Source organism: Anolis sagrei, chromosome 9 (genome assembly GCF_037176765.1).
Source record: "Anolis sagrei isolate rAnoSag1 chromosome 9, rAnoSag1.mat, whole genome shotgun sequence".
Classification (NCBI taxonomy): Eukaryota; Metazoa; Chordata; class Lepidosauria; order Squamata; family Dactyloidae; genus Anolis; species Anolis sagrei.
The window spans coordinates 5,522,664-5,540,480 of record NC_090029.1 but is presented as its reverse complement, the minus strand read 5'-3'; the positions used below and the strand labels follow the sequence as shown (position 1 = coordinate 5,540,480).

At 44.2% G+C, this 17,817-nt stretch overlaps 1 protein-coding gene across 10 annotated transcripts in view; it reads right to left on the bottom strand.

Annotated features, from left to right (window-relative positions):
- The window catches only part of TRPM1 (transient receptor potential cation channel subfamily M member 1), a 188,486-nt gene that overhangs the window by 32,609 nt on the left and 138,060 nt on the right, over positions 1-17,817 (bottom strand). For 6 of the 10 annotated variants that reach the window (XM_060755791.2, XM_067471244.1, XM_060755784.2 and 3 more), the window contains 4 exons: positions 15,463-15,513; positions 10,108-10,143; positions 7,470-7,610; positions 5,175-5,204 (listed from right to left, as the gene is read on the bottom strand). In XM_060755791.2, coding sequence (XP_060611774.2) covers positions 5,175-5,204; positions 7,470-7,610; positions 10,108-10,143; positions 15,463-15,513 — 258 coding nt within the window. Of the gene's footprint in view, positions 1-2,202; positions 2,237-5,174; positions 5,205-7,469; positions 7,611-10,107; positions 10,144-15,462; positions 15,514-17,817 lie in introns of all 10 variants that reach the window. The other 4 variants (XM_060755788.2, XM_060755790.2, XM_060755793.2 and 1 more) reach the window with 2 other exon arrangements.

Here is a 17,817-nt window from a genome sequence, read left to right as displayed (position 1 = left end):
CCCTCTTCTCCACCAGGGGCTGCTGTTGAGGCTGGCCAATCAGAAACCATATGCAAATTTCCTTCTCTCACGTCCCCGCTTTTCTCATTAACCCTCTTCTCCACCAGGGGCTGCTGTTGAGGCTGGCCAATCAGAAACCATATGCAAATTTCCTTCTCTCACATCCCCGCTTTTCTCATTAACCCTCTACTCCACCAGGGGCTGCTGTTGAGGCTGGCCAATCAGAAACCATATGCAAATTTCCTTCTCTCACATCCCCGCTTTTCTCATTAACCCTCTTCTCCACCAGGGGCTGCTGTTGAGGCTGGCCAATCAGAAACCATATGCAAATTTCCTTCTCTCACGTCCCCGCTTTTCTCATTAACCCTCTTCTCCACCAGGGGCTGCTGTTGAGGCTGGCCAATCAGAAACCATATGCAAATTTCCTTCTCTCACATCCCCGCTTTTCTCATTAACCCTCTACTCCACCAGGGGCTGCTGTTGAGGCTGGCCAATCAGAAACCATATGCAAATTTCCTTCTCTCACGTCCCCGCTTTTCTCATTAACCCTCTTCTCCACCAGGGGCTGCTGTTGAGGCTGGCCAATCAGAAACCATATGCAAATTTCCTTCTCACACGCCCCCGCTTTTCTCATTAACCCTCTTCTCCACCAGGGGCTGCTGTTGAGGCTGGCCAATCAGAAACCATATGCAAATTTCCTTCTCTCACGTCCCCGCTTTTCTCATTAACCCTCTTCTCCACCAGGGGCTGCTGTTGAGGCTGGCCAATCAGAAACCATATGCAAATTTCCTTCTCTCACGTCCCCGCTTTTCTCATTAACCCTCTTCTCCACCAGGGGCTGCTGTTGAGGCTGGCCAATCAGAAACCATATGCAAATTTCCTTCTCTCACGTCCCCGCTTTTCTCATTAACCCTCTACTCCACCAGGGGCTGCTGTTGAGGCTGGCCAATCAGAAACCATATGCAAATTTCCTTCTCTCACATCCCCGCTTTTCTCATTAACCCTCTTCTCCACCAGGGGCTGCTGTTGAGGCTGGCCAATCAGAAACCATATGCAAATTTCCTTCTCTCACGTCCCCGCTTTTCTCATTAACCCTCTTCTCCACCAGGGGCTGCTGTTGAGGCTGGCCAATCAGAAACCATATGCAAATTTCCTTCTCTCACATCCCCGCTTTTCTCATTAACCCTCTACTCCACCAGGGGCTGCTGTTGAGGCTGGCCAATCAGAAACCATATGCAAATTTCCTTCTCTCACGTCCCCGCTTTTCTCATTAACCCTCTTCTCCACCAGGGGCTGCTGTTGAGGCTGGCCAATCAGAAACCATATGCAAATTTCCTTCTCTCACGTCCCCGCTTTTCTCATTAACCCTCTTCTCCACCAGGGGCTGCTGTTGAGGCTGGCCAATCAGAAACCATATGCAAATTTCCTTCTCTCACGTCCCCGCTTTTCTCATTAACCCTCTTCTCCACCAGGGGCTGCTGTTGAGGCTGGCCAATCAGAAACCATATGCAAATTTCCTTCTCTCATGTCCCCGCTTCTCTCATTAACCCTCTTCACCACCAGGGGCTCCTGTTGAAGCTGGCCAATCAGAGACCATATGCAAATAGCACCACAATGGCAGCCAATCAGAAAGCTGCCACAAACTCTTCCGCCCTACGCCCTACGTCCTCCCTCTGTCCTCCCTCGCACACAAACTTTGACTTTTATTATATGTATAGATAGATGATGTTGTTGTTTATTGTTCGCTTTTTCGGTTTGTGTTTTTGGTTTTCTTTATTGTAATTGTCATTTGGGCTTGGCCTCATGTAAGCCGCTCCGAGTCCCCATTGGGGAGATGGTGGCAGGGTAATTATTATATTTGTGTATATGTGTGTGTGTGTGTGTAGTTTTGCTCATGCATTGTAATGCATTTTTTTATTTTTTGGCTTCTAAAGTCTCTTCTGTGTTGTCATATTTTGGGAGATATTCAACCTGGATCACAAGGCAAATGGGTCAGCTAAAAAAATGCAGAGTAACCCCCTTGATCCCAGCATCTCAGAGGTGCAGGTGGAATCTTTTTTATAACAGCCAGAATGTGAATCCCCAATTTTATTACACTATTTTTATTTATGGCATGCAGAGAACAAGCAAAGCAATGTGAGAAAGGAGATGAGAGACAGATTACTTAGGAGGCTAAGTTGGAAATCTCTCCTTGTTACTTACGCAGGACTCCCCAAAGGAATGACTATCCCATTTCCTAAAGGGACAAGGAAGGTGGAACATTACTCCAGCAAAACAACATGGAAGGAAGGAATGAGAAAAGGGAGGGAATCAGAACAGGAGTCTTCAACACCATGATTTTGCAAGGACCAGAGGCAAAAAATAGGTAGAAAACCAAGTTCAAATCAGACAATATCAAATCTTATCACCAGGCCTTACAAATGTATGCTACATTAATGCATGGCCGCATTTGCAGACGACACCAACTTGGGAGGGATAGCAAATACCCTAGAAGATTGGAGCAAAATTCAAAATGATCTTCACAGATTAGAGAGATGCTGGGCCAAAACTAACACAATGGAGTTCAACAGCAATAAATGCAAAAGCCAATGGGATTTTAGCCTGCATCAATAGGAGTCTAGTGCCTAGATCCAGGGAAATCATGCTCCCCATGCTCTATTCTACCTTGGTCAGACCATGTTACCTGGAATCACACTGTGTCCATTTCTGGGCACCACAATTGAAGGGAGATGTTGACTCTAAGCTGGAATGTGTCCAGAGGAAGAGAGCGACTGAGGGGATCAAGATCTGGAGAACAAGCCCTATGAGGAGCAGCTTAAAGAGTTGGGCATGTTTAGCCTTCAGAGGAGAAGGCGGAGAGGAGACATGAGGGACATGGATCAAGATGAGAGGAGAAGTCCTAGGGAGGAGGGAGCAAGCTTGTTTTCTGCTGCCCTGGAGACTACCGTGCAATGGAACAATGGCTTCAAACGACAGGAAAGGGGATTCCACCTGAACATGAGGAAGAACTTCCCAACTGTGTGAGCTGTTCAGCAGTGGAACTCTCTCTCTGTCCCAGAGCGTGATGGAGGCTCCTTCTTTGGGGGCTTTGAAACAGAGGCCATTTTCGGGGTGATTTGAATGCAAATTTTCTGCTTCTTGGCAGAATGGGGTTAGACTGGATGGCCCACCAGATCTCTTCCAGCTCTATAATTCTATGATTCTAATGCATGTTATTCTTATGTTGGTTTAATATTTTATTGTTTTGTATTTAATTGTATGTTGCCCTGGGCATGGCCCCATATAAGACACCCCGAGTCCTTCGAGGAAGTGGAGGCAGGGTAGAAAAATAAAGTTCTTCTTCCTCCTCCTCCTCCTCCTCCTCCTCCTCCTCCTCCTCCTCCTCCTCCTCCTCCTCCTCCTCCTCTTCCTCCTCCTCCTCCTCTTCCTCTTCTTCTTCCTCTTCTTCTTCCTCTTTTTTTCTTCTTTTTTTCTTCTTCCTCTTCTTCCTCCTCTTCCTCTACTTCCTCTTCATCTTCTTCCTCTTCTTCTCCTCCTTCCTCTTCTTCTCCTTCTTCCTCTTCCTCCTCTTCCTCTTCTTCTTCTTCCTTTTCCTCCTCCTCTTCTTCTTCCTCTTCTTCCTCCCATTCTTCTTCTTCTACTTCTTCTTCCTCCTCCTCCCCCTCTTCTTCGTCCTTCTCTTCCTCCTCCTCCTCCTCCTCCTCCTCCTCCTCCTCCTCCTCCTCTTCTTCTTCTTCTTCATGGCACACCTTTAGATTTCAAAGAATCATAGAGTTGGAAGAGACCTCATGGGCCATCCAGTCCAACCCCATTCTGCCAAGAAGCAAGAAAATCACATTCAAAGCACCCCTGACAGATGGTCATCTAGCCTCTGTTTCCTTTTCCTCCTCCTCTTCTTCCTCCTCCAAAGAAAGAGCCTCCAACACACTCTGGGAAGAGTTCCACCACTGAACAGTTCTCATAGCCAGGAAGTGCTTCCTAATGTCCAGGTGGAATCTCCTTTCTTTCCTATAGTTTGAAGCTATTGTTCCATTGCGTCCTAGTCTCCAGGGAAGCAGAAAGGAAGCCTGCTCCCTTCTCCCCATGACTTTCCCTCACATCCTGATCCATGGCCCTCATCATGTCTCCCTGGGCACACAGAAAACTGGGTGACTTGGAAGGCGCCGAACAGACTGTGCTCGGGCACCACGAGATGCAGAGCCAACCTTAAGAAATGAGGCCACAAAGTGGAGTCCACAACATGCGAGTGTGGAGAAGAGCAAACCACTGACCACCTGCTGCAATGCAACCTGAGCCCTGCCACATGCACAATGGAGGACCTTCTTATAGTAACACCAGAGGCACTCCAAGTGGCCAGCTACTGGTCAAAGAACATTTAATCAACTACCGAGCTTGCAAACTTTGTGTTTTGTTTGTTTGTTTGTTTGTTTTGTTAAAATGCAATACAACTGTTTGGTTTGCTCCTGACACGATAAATAAAATAAATCATGTCTCCACTCCACCTGCTCTTCTGTAGGCTAAACATGCCTAGCACTTTAAGCCGCTCCTCATAGGGCTTGTTCTCCAGACCCTTGATGCTTTGAGTCACCCTCCTCTGGACACATTCCAGCTTAGAGTCAACTTCTCCCTCCCATTGTGGTGCCCAGAATTGGGCATGGTGTGATTCCAGGTAAAATGGTCTGAAAGAAGCAGAATATAATAGAGACATAGCAGGACTTCCCTGGATTTAGACATTCGGTCCTTCTGGATTTGCTAAACCTGGGCTGGTTTTTATCTTGGCAGAGACAGGCCGTTCCTATTTTGGCCGCCAGAAAAGACAAAGAGATTTCAAAGAAGATTAAGCATTGTCGAGGCTTCCTTTGTGCAGTGCAAAGCAGCTTACCCGGCTTTCAGAGCAATGGGCTCGGCTTTGTGTTTATATATATTTTAGAAGTGATTTTCGCCGATATCTGTACACTACAATGCATGCCAAGGCCTTAGATATTTCCTGGGCGGAAAGGAGGATAGTTTGCAAGTCTGGGATTGCTCCCACGGCTCTTTTAAAGGGCTGATGAGGATGTCACTAGGTAGAAGCAAGCAAAAAAACGCCCAATCCTGGCAGCAAAGGGGAGCTTGTTTCCAAAATCAGGGAATCAAAAGGTTGGAGAGTCTTATGTGTCAAAACAAAACCTTACCTCCATCCCAAGGAGCTTAAGAGCTTTAGGCTGGAAGAGAAACAAGGAAAGGAAGGAGAGAGAAAAAAGGGAAATATTAGATGATTGAGAAACATTGCAAAGCTTTCCATACTGTTTATTATTATTATTATTATTATTATTATTATTATTATTATTATTTACTGTATTTGTATACTGCTTTTCGGCGACTGAAGGTGGTTTTCTAAATTGAAAATACGATATAGAAAAACTCTTCTATTTATCCATATCCAACAAAATATGTCCCCACTAGGCATTTTCTAGGTCCTCCGGCATAACTCTCTGGTATTTCTGAGCCACACGTCCTTCATTTTAATAGAATTTCCTATTATTCACGGTTTCACATATTCATGTGAAGCCCAGGAACATATTGCCTAAGGTATGGGAGCTACACTAATAGGTCCATATCATCCAAGAGCAAAGTTCTCATGTTAAGATACAGTACGATATGTTATATACAATAACGGTTATCTGAAAAAGTCATTATTTATTATTTTACCAAATGCATAAGGTAGTGGGTGAACTACAACTCATATCATGCCATGTTAACCTATCAGTAGTTAAAGTTTGTCATGTTTGGAAAGTTAGCTCTAGATCAGTGGTTCCCAAACCTTTTTTGACCTGGGACCACTTTGACCAGGGACCACCTGACCAGGGACTACTTGAACAAGGACCCCTTGACTAGGGACCACTTTGATCGAGGATTCCTTGACCAGGGACCACTTTGATCAGGGACAATTTGACCAGAGATCACTTAACCAGGGAGTACTTGACGAAGGACCCCTTGACCAGGGACAACTTTGACCAGGGAACACTTGACCAGGGACTACTTGACCGAGGACCCCTTGTCCAGGGACCACTTTGATTGAGGACTCCTTGACCAGGGACCACTTTGCCCAGAGACCACTTGACCAGAGTCCACTTGACAAGGGACCACTTTGACCAGGGACCACTTGACCAGGGACCACTTGTCCAAGGACCACTTTGACCAAGGACCACTCTGACCAGGAACCACTTTGCCCAAGGACCACTTTGGCCAGGGACCACTTTGACTAGAGACCACTTGACCAGGGACCCCTTGACCAGGGATCACTTGACTAGGAACAACTTTGAACAAGGACCACTTGACCAGGGGCCACTTTGACCAGGGACCACTCTCGAACATTAGCACCAAAAGGGTTACAAATCAATTTTTGATCAACTTTAGATTCAGTTTGGCTATCTGGGGTGCTGATTCAGAAAATTGCATTGGATGAACCACATCAGCTCTAGTTTCTGCTACAGAACATATGCCATCCAGTAGTTGTCATCTGCTCACCCACACAAAACTATATTTAATAATTTAGAGCCACTGACCTTATTTTAGGTCTTGCGACCCACAGGTTGGGAACCACTGCTCTAGATGCATCATTGGTGGGGTTCAGTATGATCTCTGGCTGCAGGATAAACTACAGCTCCCACCATGATAGGTCAGTCCCCTCAAATCCCTCAAGTAGGTTCAGTTGGTCATGGGGGTTCTTTGATTGTGTACCAAGTTAGGTCCAGGGCCTTTGTTTGTGGGGTCCAGAGTGCTCTTTGATTGCAAGTGAACTATAAATCCCAGCACCTACAACTGCTATAAATCAAGGTGAATTCCTCCCAAACCTCAGTATTTTTCTTAGGTCATAGGGTTTCTATGTGCCAAATGTGGTCCAGGTCCATTGTCAGTGGGGGTCACAGTGCTCTGACTTGATGTGGGGTGAATTACAACTTCCATCGTGTGGAGACAATCTCCCAACCTCCTCCTATATGTTGAGTTGCTGATTAGTTCTGTTCTGTTTGTTGTGCAGACAGAGTGGGAAAGCATAGGAAGGGTTAAGGGAGAAGCAGTGGGTGGGATCATGCAAATTCCACACCAATGGAGAGAGTAAGAAACACTGGGATGTCTGTTGGCTGAGGAAACATGTATAATCTAAGATGAAATTGTCCTCATATGAAAGTTTAGTGGTGGGCAGTATGGTGTTTGGGGAGGACATTAGCATGAGTTGGGCTACATGTTCATGGCACTCGCTATAACCTGCACTGTCATTGGAGGGAGGGCTTTTGGTGGATCCTCAGCACTGTGGGTTAAAGCTGTTGGTGGAAGTGGGAGCCTGTCTGTGGAAGTGGGCACCTCAGCCACATACAAACATACATATTTTCACTTTTATTATGGGATTAGCTTAAACAAAACAAAGACTATGGAGGCTAAAAAAAGGTATAATCCAGTGATATTGACAAAATGCAATGGATTCTTACCCTCTTTGGTCCAAATAAATTGTTGTAGAGTGTCCGGAAGCTCTTCCGCGTATAGTTGCAGCGGTACGCCCCACCCATGAGGTATTCTAGCACCAGGCCAATGTCAATGAGGCTAATGTGGTAGTCTGGAGGCAGATTGCCCTGGGAAGAAAAAACCCAACACAAATGTCATTGCTGGGCGGAAAAACACAATCTAGGGGGGCATATATTTATTACTGCATTTATTTGATATTGCACACATTTGCTAAAAATTACAATGCTGCTTGTAGGGAGTGTGTCCTCCTTGTTGGATTTGGGGTTGTTTTTCTAGGAAGGCCAAGATGGCTCCCCTGTTGCTATCCTGCTGTAGGCTTAGGAGATTCAGGAATATATCCTCTGAAGATACGGGGAATGTACTATTAAAGCAAATTATAAAGGCATGGACTCCTGAGGGAGGAAGCCCAATGTTTTGGTTCATGGGAGCATCATCAGATGTTCCAGAAGGAAAGTTTCTGTTCACCATCTCCACTTCATGTTGTTCATCACAGATTAGTAAATTCAGGAATATATCCTCTGAAGATACCAAGAATATACAATTAAATCAAATTATAAAGGCATGGACTCATGAGTGAGGAAGCCCAATGTTTTGGTTCGTGAGAGCATCATCAGATGTTCCAGAAGGAAAGTTACAGTTCATGATCTCTCTACTCCATGTTGTTAATCACTGAATAGTAAATTCCTCTGATGATGATGATGATTGTATTATTAAAGCAAATAATAAAGGCATGGACTCCTGAGTGAGGAAACCCAATGCTTTGGTTCATGGGAGCATCATCAGATGTTCCAGAAGGAAAAATTTTAGTTCACGATCTCCACTCCCTGTTGTTAATCACCAAATAGTAAATTCAAGAATATATCCTCTGAAGATGTTGTTGTTTATTCGTTCAGTCACTTCTGACCTCATGGACTAGTCCACACCAGAGCCGTCCCCACCTCCAGATCCTTCAAGGTCAAGCCAGTCCCTTCAAGGATACCATCCATCCATCTTGCCCTTGGTTGGCCCCTCTTCCTTTTTCCTTTTATTTTCCCCAGCATCATTGCCTTCTCCAAGTTTTCCTGTCTTCTCATGATGTGGCCAAAGGACTTCATCTTTGCTTCTAATCTCCTTCCCTCCAGTTAGCAGTTGGGCATTATTTCCTGGAGTATGGACTGGTTGGATCTTCTCACGTCTAAGCCACTCTCAGGATTTTCCTCCAGCACCACAGGTCAAAACCGTCTCTCTTCCTTTGCTCAGCCTTCCTTATGGTCCAGCTCTCACATCCATAGGTTACTACGGGGAATACCATTGCTATAATTATGTGGACCTTCATTGCCAGTGTGATGTCACTATCTTATCGAGATTGGTCATTACTCTCCTCCCAAGAAGGAAACATCTGATTTCTTGGCTGCAGTCTGCAGTCATAGAAATACAAAGTCTGTCACTGTCTCCACGTTTTCTCCCTCTATTTCCCAGTTTTCAATCAGTGGGGTTGCCATCATCATGGGTTTTTGGATGTGGAACCGCAACCCAACTTTTACATTTTTTTCTTTCACCTTGGTTAGAAGGCTCCTCAGCTCCTCCTCACTTTTGGCCATCAAAGATCTCCACTCCATGTTGGTCATGATAGCTCTTTGGAATGAAAGCCAACAGTAAGCAACGGCCTCCAGTTTGAGAATAGATCTTACTACCCATATAGTGAAAGGACCAAGGCAGTGACATTTCCAGCTCATCCCCTGTTTGGGTATCAGCCAGTACGTCAACAACTTAAATCAAGAAATAGTTTTCTAAGATCTACAGAGACACTCGCTGGAACACCTCAGCAAGCGAGAGTCCAAAAGTGGCAGGCTCAAACCAAGAACCTCAACCAATGGCTGATACCAAATGAGAGACTCCCCCCTGGGCACACAGAAGACTGGGTGACTTGGAAGGCGCTGAACAGACTGCGCTCTGGCACCACGAGATGCAGAGCCAACCTTAGGAAATGGGGCTACAAAGTGGAGTCCATGGCATGCGAGTGTGGAGAAGAGCAAACCACAGACCATCTGCTGCAATGCAACCTGAGCCCTGCCATATGCACAATGGAGGACCTACTTATAGTAACACCAGAGGCACTCTAAGTGGCCAGCTATTGGTCAAAGGACATTTAATCAACTACCAAGCTTGCAAACTTTGTGTTTTGTTAGTTAGTTTGTTTGTTAAAAATGCAATACAACTGTTTGGTTTGCTCCTAACACGATAAATAAATAAACTACCCATATTAACTTGGGAGTCATTAACTGCCTGGATTCTGCTTCATCAGATTGAGATCAGGATCCCACGTCTGTCAGAAATCCAACCACCGGCTTCCATTAGGAAACCCACATTAACTACAGTTTTACAATATCTCCAAAGCCAAACAAGCTTTCAATTAATCCACCATCCAGATTGCTGTTGTGTAACCTCTATGGCCATATTGCTGCAGATTGGATAGCTCTGTTAAACGCTGGCACGTGTCCTACCGCTTTGAGGGGAAACATACGCCTTTTATAAAATAAAGAACAGCCATGGGGATCTAGTCTAAGAGAAACGAGATGGCAACAAACTAAGACAAAAAAGCCACGTTCTATGCAAGTCATTCACCTCCATGTTAACCCATCCAAATCCCCTAGCTAGCCGCTGGATGGGAATGTCCCAAAGGAATGCAATGGAAAGAAGAAGGAAAGAGAGAAAGAGATGGAGAAACACACAATGGCATGTTAGTGATGGCAGTGAAAAATGATTGACAGTGAAACATGGAAAACAAACACACAATATGCATAGACATCATAGAATGAACAGATCTACAGTGTGACCCATCCTACGCCTTCTCTGATTTGGTAATCCTTTCTCCAGTTGGAACAGGAATATGTAAAATGCCCCACTGGATTGGACTAGAAGCCAATGCAATGCAGCTTTCCATTTCCAGTAGTAACCAGTCTGATACTGGGGTGGGAAGAGGGAGTCAAGGGAAGGCACGGGCTGAGCATGAAGATACCAGCCCTTTCCATTAAGCCATGAAGGCACTTGGTAGAATTCACCCGTAACAGGAATGCATCTAATACGGGGGCAGAATGAAAAGTAATGCCTCCACCTTCGTTACTTGGGTTTGGATGGGAATATTTTAATAAATAAAATGCAGAAATAATCCTTAGAATGTGCTCTTTACCACTATTCATTTTCCCACATAATCACTAGACAATTGGATACATTTCTGTCAACGATGAACAAGTTTTCTGAAGCCTTCACAGAAGAAGTCGACACTCTGTGTCACACCACAGAGTAGAACCACCTTGCTTAAGACACCAAAGAACACACCAGCAGTTGTCTTTGTAGTTTTGTTTAATATAAAAGATAAAAAGTTCAAAAAGCAAAAGTATATTTCAAAAGGTCAATCCAAGGTAACATAAGCAAACAAGATCCATGATAACACAGGCAAGGCAAACTCCCTTAAGTGCATGACAAAGTCCTAAAACATGAACATAAAAGGCTACAAGATAAATCCCAAAGTCTCTTGGTTAAAGCGTGAAGTTGCTCTGACACTGAGGCACATTCAAACAGTCTGTTTAATACTCTTGGGCCAGCATGAAGGCCTTCCTATGGTCTTGGGCCTCTCTCTCTCACCTCCTGGAGATCCTGGCACTCCTTTGCACTTTCAATTCCAAGTGATCAGCCCTATCTAAATCACCGGCCCCATCGAGGTCAAATCCCTCATTAGCTGGCTGAGAACCATCCTTCCTTTCTAAATCCTCCCTTCCTTCATCATGCACCTGGCTCTCACTCTCAGTAGTTTCACTTTCTCCAGCGTCAACCCTTGACTCTGGAGAAACAACTGAACTTCTGCCCCCTGATCCTGGTCTTCCTCGTCTAACATGGGAACATCCTTGTTTTCCATCTGATCATCCCCATCAGAATAATTGATACTATCATTCTGTGATTCCAACTGAATCACAACACTCTGTTTCTGCAACCAGCGTTTCACAGTTCTCTCATCCTGGGTACCCATCATGCACAGATCTTCTGACAGTCAAGCAAAGCAATCATGTACCCACACATTCTTGTGAAATGCCAATTATGCTTGAAATTTCTCTCTGAGTGATACGACAATCGTCCTGAATCAATCTGTCAACCCTTTGCTTGTGAAACTCAGTGGTTGCTGTCACAGGACGTCCAACTCTTTGTTTGTCATGCAAGTCAGATGTTCCCACCTCAACATCTTTAAAGTTACTTGCCCAACGACCCACATCAACACAATCACCATAAACAGCTTGCATTCTCTGATGAATCTCCTTTGGGGTGATACCTTCCGCTGTCAAGACTGCACGTTGTTTAAGTCGCATTGACCGACTGCGCAGGGTTCCATACTTTGCATTTTAACAACACAACCATTCAATGCTAAGGAACTGTAGAGGAGAGTTTGCTGAACAAGCCAGTACCTACTGCATACCAGTACTGCCATCTGTTGAGGAGTTACGAAGGTGGAGACATTACTTTTCATTCAACCCTCGTATAAACTAATGGTTGCCCCACCTCTTTTTAGTCAATGATTTATTGACTAAAGGGTGAAGACATCCTTATGTTGTTTGGCAATCATTTCCTTTGGGTGATGGTGCCCAAATTCTAGTATTGTAACGAAGGGAGGAAGCTCATCTTTACCATGCTCTATTTGGACACCATCGACCGGCAAACTGAGATCAAATCAAGCCTGAACTCCTCTAAAAAAAAACAACCTATCTTACATTAGAGCAGGAACACCTCTAACCTTAAACACTACATCAACTATAATCAGCAAGCAGCTAATTGAAGAATATAAGTAGACAAAGCAGTGAAATTAGCAAAACAGTAAAGTTCCAAAACAAAGGTTAATCCATGAGTTTCAAGACAAAACAAGAATCATAGGTATATAAATCCATGCAACAGGCACAAGAATCCCTGAAACAAGGCAGCATGAAAAATCCAATACACAAATCAGGAGCTTGGCAAAAACTTGGTACATGAAACTAGGAGCACTTGAAAGCAAGACTGTCATGAAATTCCAACGTTGACCCAATTGAGGCAACTCTTTCCCATGACTCAATATAAGGCTTTTTTAGATCCCAAAACCGAAAGGTGTCCTTACCACCTTTCGGTTTTGGGATCTGAAAAAGCCTTATAGGTATCCTTACCACCACATAAAAGTTTCTTATCTCTCTTCTCCTGCAAATGAATCGATCTTCTTTGTGCCTGAGCACTCTGTCTCTGTTTACAAAAGCCTTGCCTTCTATCTACACTCTCATTAACTTGACTCTCATTAACTTCTGTGCCTGACAAATTATCTCCAGACAGTGGCTCTGGGAAAGACTGTGAAGGGCCTCTCCCAAGAATGTGACCTTGTGAATCTTCCAGAGACAGCTCGGGCCTCTCGTCCAAGCGTAACTCAGGCCCAGCTAAACCCTCATCCCCATGGCCAACAGACCCAGTCCCACCATCAGGAACATCATCCCCATTCCCATCATGAACATCAGACACAATCATAGCCTGAACAGGCTGAAATACAACATGTCCAAACTGAGGTTATCATACTTGGAACATATAATGTGATGAATAATTGGAAAAGATGATGATAAAGTGGAAGACAAGATGGAAAGAGGATGGATGACTCCACTATAGGTTCAGTCAAGAAATCTAAGGCTTGATTGATTTTGCAAAATCTGCACTGTTAATAACAAGGGCCAGGCTTTAGCTCAGCAGGTTAAACTGCAATAAATCTTGTCAGTCAAAAGGCTGCCAGTTCGAAGCCTGGGTCATGGTAAGCTCAGCTTCTGCCTACCAAGCAGTTTGAAAGCAAAATGTGAATAGATAAACAAAAGGTCAAGGTTTCCCCTTGACATTAAGTTGAGTAGTATCTGACTCTGGGCGTTGGTGCTCATCTCCATTTCTAAGCCAAAGAGCCGACGTTGTCCGTAGATGCCTCCAAGGTGATGTGGCCAGCATGACTGCATGGAGCGCTGTTACCTCCTTGCAGAAGCGGTACCTATTGATCTATTCACATTTGCATGTTTTCGAACTGCTAGGTTGGCAGAAGCTGGGGCTAACAGCAGGAGCTCACTCCACTCCCTGGATTCAAACCGCTGATCTTTCGGTCAGTAAGTTCAGCAGCTCAGCGGTTTAACCCGTTGTGCCACCAGGGGCTCCTTTTACGTTACATTTACATTATTTTACTCTACTATTATTATTTTATTACATATATTATTTTACTCTATTTATTATTGTTATTACATTTATTATTTTACTGTATTATTGTTATTATTACATTTATTATTTTACTATAGTATTACTGTTATTATTACATTTCTATTATTTCACTCTAATATTATTTTTATTACATTTATTATTTTACTCCCTTTATTATTATTGGAAGGAGACGTAAACACATTTACACTGACGCATCCTAGGTAAAGGTAAAGGTTTTCCCCTAACATTAAATCCAGTTGTGGCCAACTCTGAGGGTCAGGTGCTCATCTCATTTCTAAGCCGAAGAGCCAGCATTGTCCGTAGACACCTCCAAGGTCATGTGGACTGCATGGAGAGCCATTACCTTCCCGCAGAAGCAGTACCTATTGATTTACTCACATTTGCATGTTTTTGAACTGCTAGGTTAGCAGAAGCTGGGCCTAACTGTAGGAGCAAACCTCGCTCCCCCGGATACGAACTGCCAACTTTTCGGTCAGCAAGTTCAGCAGCTCAACGGTTTAACCCACTGTGCTACCAGGGGATCCTGTAGATAAATTAGGTACCGCTTAAAAGCAGGGAGGTATTCTGAGGCACCTACAAGGAATGCCGGTGATTTGATCAAAAAAGGAGGAAGTTACGAACAAGCTCTTTGGCAGGGAGATGGAGCGACAGCACCCCCTTGTGGCCAGAACTGAGCACAAAAGCCTCCAAGATGCTGAAGTTGGGGAAAGCCAATATATATACCTCTATCTACGTATAATTGTCTGTCTTATTTGTGTATAAAACAGCAATAAATGTAGAACATATGTTATAACATAACATAACATCATATGTATGTTCTGTGATCTGCCTTGAGTCCCCTTTGGGTTGAGAATGGCAGAATATAAATACTGTAAATAAATAAATAAGGCCCCTTGGAGGCAGGCCCGTAGCCAGGATTTTGATTGGGGGGGGGGCTGAATTTGATGGGGGGGGGGGGGTGAGTCTGAGTGAAAGAGGGTCTACCCTAGCAAACTTTTTTTATAGTTACCCCAATACCCCCATATATTGAGCATGGTGATCAGATCATGATATGAATAAACATAACAGTCTAAATAATGTACCAGTAAGGCCTTTTCGCAGACCACCATGAGAATTTCGGGGGGGGGGGGCTGAATCCCCCAAAGCCCCCCCCCCCCCCCCCCCGGCTACATGCCTGCTTGGAGGTCTTTCCTTCATTATCTTGACACCAACTTGACATCAAATAATAACAATGCTCCATTCACAACAATATAGAATGCTACTGCATCTCATGCATATTTCATCTAAACCAGTGGTTACCAACCTTTGGTCCCCAAGGTGTTTTGGACTTCAACTCCCAGAAATCCCAGCCAGCTTACCAGGTGTTAGAAATAGTGGGAGCTGAAGTCCAAAACGCCTGGAGGACCAAAAGTTGGGAAGCACTGATCTAAACAAACATTTAAAAATACTATTTTTATTAGGGACGATACTAACAACGCTTGACAGATGCCAGATCCTGGACTCCTCCTTCCCAGCCACTCCATGGTTTTTCCAATAGAATTATTGCATGATGTTCATACTCTACATGCTATAATCTCACTTGATCATGCACAGAAAACATTGTGACTACATATGACCCAGCAGACAACTAGCAACTTGTAATACTATTTTTTCTCAGTGACTTGCACACAATATCTTGCTCTTTTCAGCTTCTCCTATCCCACATTTTATATAAAGTTACCTTACCTTTTTCACATCTCTGACAATCAGATGTAAAGTATTTGGTGGGCCCAATCTCTGAAAAAGACAACAAGTGAGCACTGTTGGAAGACGTAATATAGGAACAGTTTCTTAAAAGCATTATTTACACCAATTTCTACCCAGATCTACCTCCCTTCTCTGTATGCATTCTATTTTTTCTATTTCACCTGGAGTTCTTTGGTCTTCCAAACTGTTTACCCTCAAAAATTCCTCAAAGCTTTAGGGCTGTTTCCCTGGAAATCTTTGGAAATCTTTGGATGCTCTTAAGACTGTTCTCCCCCGGAAAGTCTTAAGGGTTGAAGCTTTTGTACAGGAGAAGCTTATACACGTCCTCTAAATTAGCTTTCCTTACTGAGACTAACTAAAAATGGCTCCCTTCCCTTCCCAATTGCCCTGAACAAGGGGCGGAACCAAAACTTAACGATGATGGACAGGTGACTTGCCCTACGACTGCAACAAAAGGAAGCCACCTTTCTGCAGAATCCCTGGAACCTTGGACTGCAAGCAAACATTTAATACAAAGCAAATAAAGTTGGAGCTCCTGGTACAGCCGTACCAGCACACCATTATATTATAATATTATTAGTAATGTTACATGTAATATAAAATATATAATTATAATATTGTATTATTATTATTATTATTATTATTATTATTGTGTATTACATCTATATATATAAATTTGTTAGGGGCATCCAACGAGGAAACAAAACTCAAAAATCCCCCAACGAAACTTAACCAAAATTCCCATGCCCATAACACAACCCACAAGGTACAAACATATCTACTCAAAATGAAAAACAACACAACAACACACTCACAAAACGACAAAACAACAAAACTCAAAAATCCCCCAACGAAACTTAACCAAAATTCCCATGCCCATAACACAACCCACAAGGTACAAACATATCTACTCAAAATGAAAAACAACACAACAACACACTCACAAAACGGCAAAACAACAAAACTCAAAAATCCCCCAACGAAACTTAACCAAAATTCCCATGCCCATAACACAACCCACAAGGTACAAACATATCTACTCAAAATGAAAAACAACACAACAACACACTCACAAAACGGCAAAACAACTGAGCATGCGCATTGGCGCCCAGCCGCAAGTTCCCTGGCGCGCGCACATGCCCTTCCGGCCAACGTTCCCTCTGCGGAAACCATGCCCACTCCAAGCCCCGCCGCGCCACTTCCCGCACACACACACACCCCTGCCGCACACACACACACAACCCCACACTCCATCACTCCCCCCGCCGCCGCACACACACACACAACCCCACTCCCTCCGCTGCCGCACACACACACGCAACCCCACACTCCATCACTTCCCCCGCTGCCGCACGCACACACACAACCCCACGCTCCATCACTCCCCCCGCCGCCGCACGCACACATGCAACCCCACTCCCCCCGCCGCCGCACACACACACGCAACCCCACTCCCCCCGCCGCCGCACACACACACACAACCCCACGCTCCATCACTCCCCCCCCCCGCCGCCGCACACACACACGCAACCCCTTCCCGCCCTGTCAAAATCTAGAAAAGACAGGAAGGAAGGAAAGAAGGAAGAAAGAGAAAGGGAGGTAAAGAAAAAGGGGGAAGGAAGGAAAGTTAGAGAAAGAAGGAAGAAGAAAAGGAAAGAAAAGGAAAGATGGAAGGAAAGAAAAGAGAGACAGCAGAAAAGAAAGAAAAAGGGGGAAGGAAGGAAAGAGATAGAGAAAGAAGAGGAGAAGGAAAGATGGGAAGGAAAGAAGGAGGGAAAGAAGGAGAGAAAGAGGGAAGATTGGCCACAGCAACACGTGGCGGGTAAAGGTTGTTATTTCTATTATTATTATTATTATTATTATTATTATTATTATTATTATTATGTTATTGTTCCTATTAGACCCTGGAAGAATGGGAGAGGTGTCAGGTCCCAGAGGCAATGCATTGCATTATTGTTATTGTTATGATGGTGGTAAAATAAAAGGAAATAAAAAGTGAAAGAAGGAAGCAAACAGGGAGGGAAGAAAGGCAAAGGAAGAAAGGGGGAGGGAATGAAGGAAAGAGAGAAGGATGAAACCAAGTAGTGAAAGAAGGAAAGAAAGAAAGAGGGAGAGAAGGAAGAAAGGGGGAGGAAAAGGGGGGAGGAATAGGTAGGTACCTCTCTTTCATAATAGTCCAGATATCTACCTCAACTTTGATAAGTTTTACTATAGGCCACAGCAACGCGTGGCAGGGCACAGCTAGTTATCTATATAAACAAAAATGTAATGTTTGTTTGTGGGATTAACATAACTAAATCAACACTTGATTAATTGACACCAAATTTGGACACA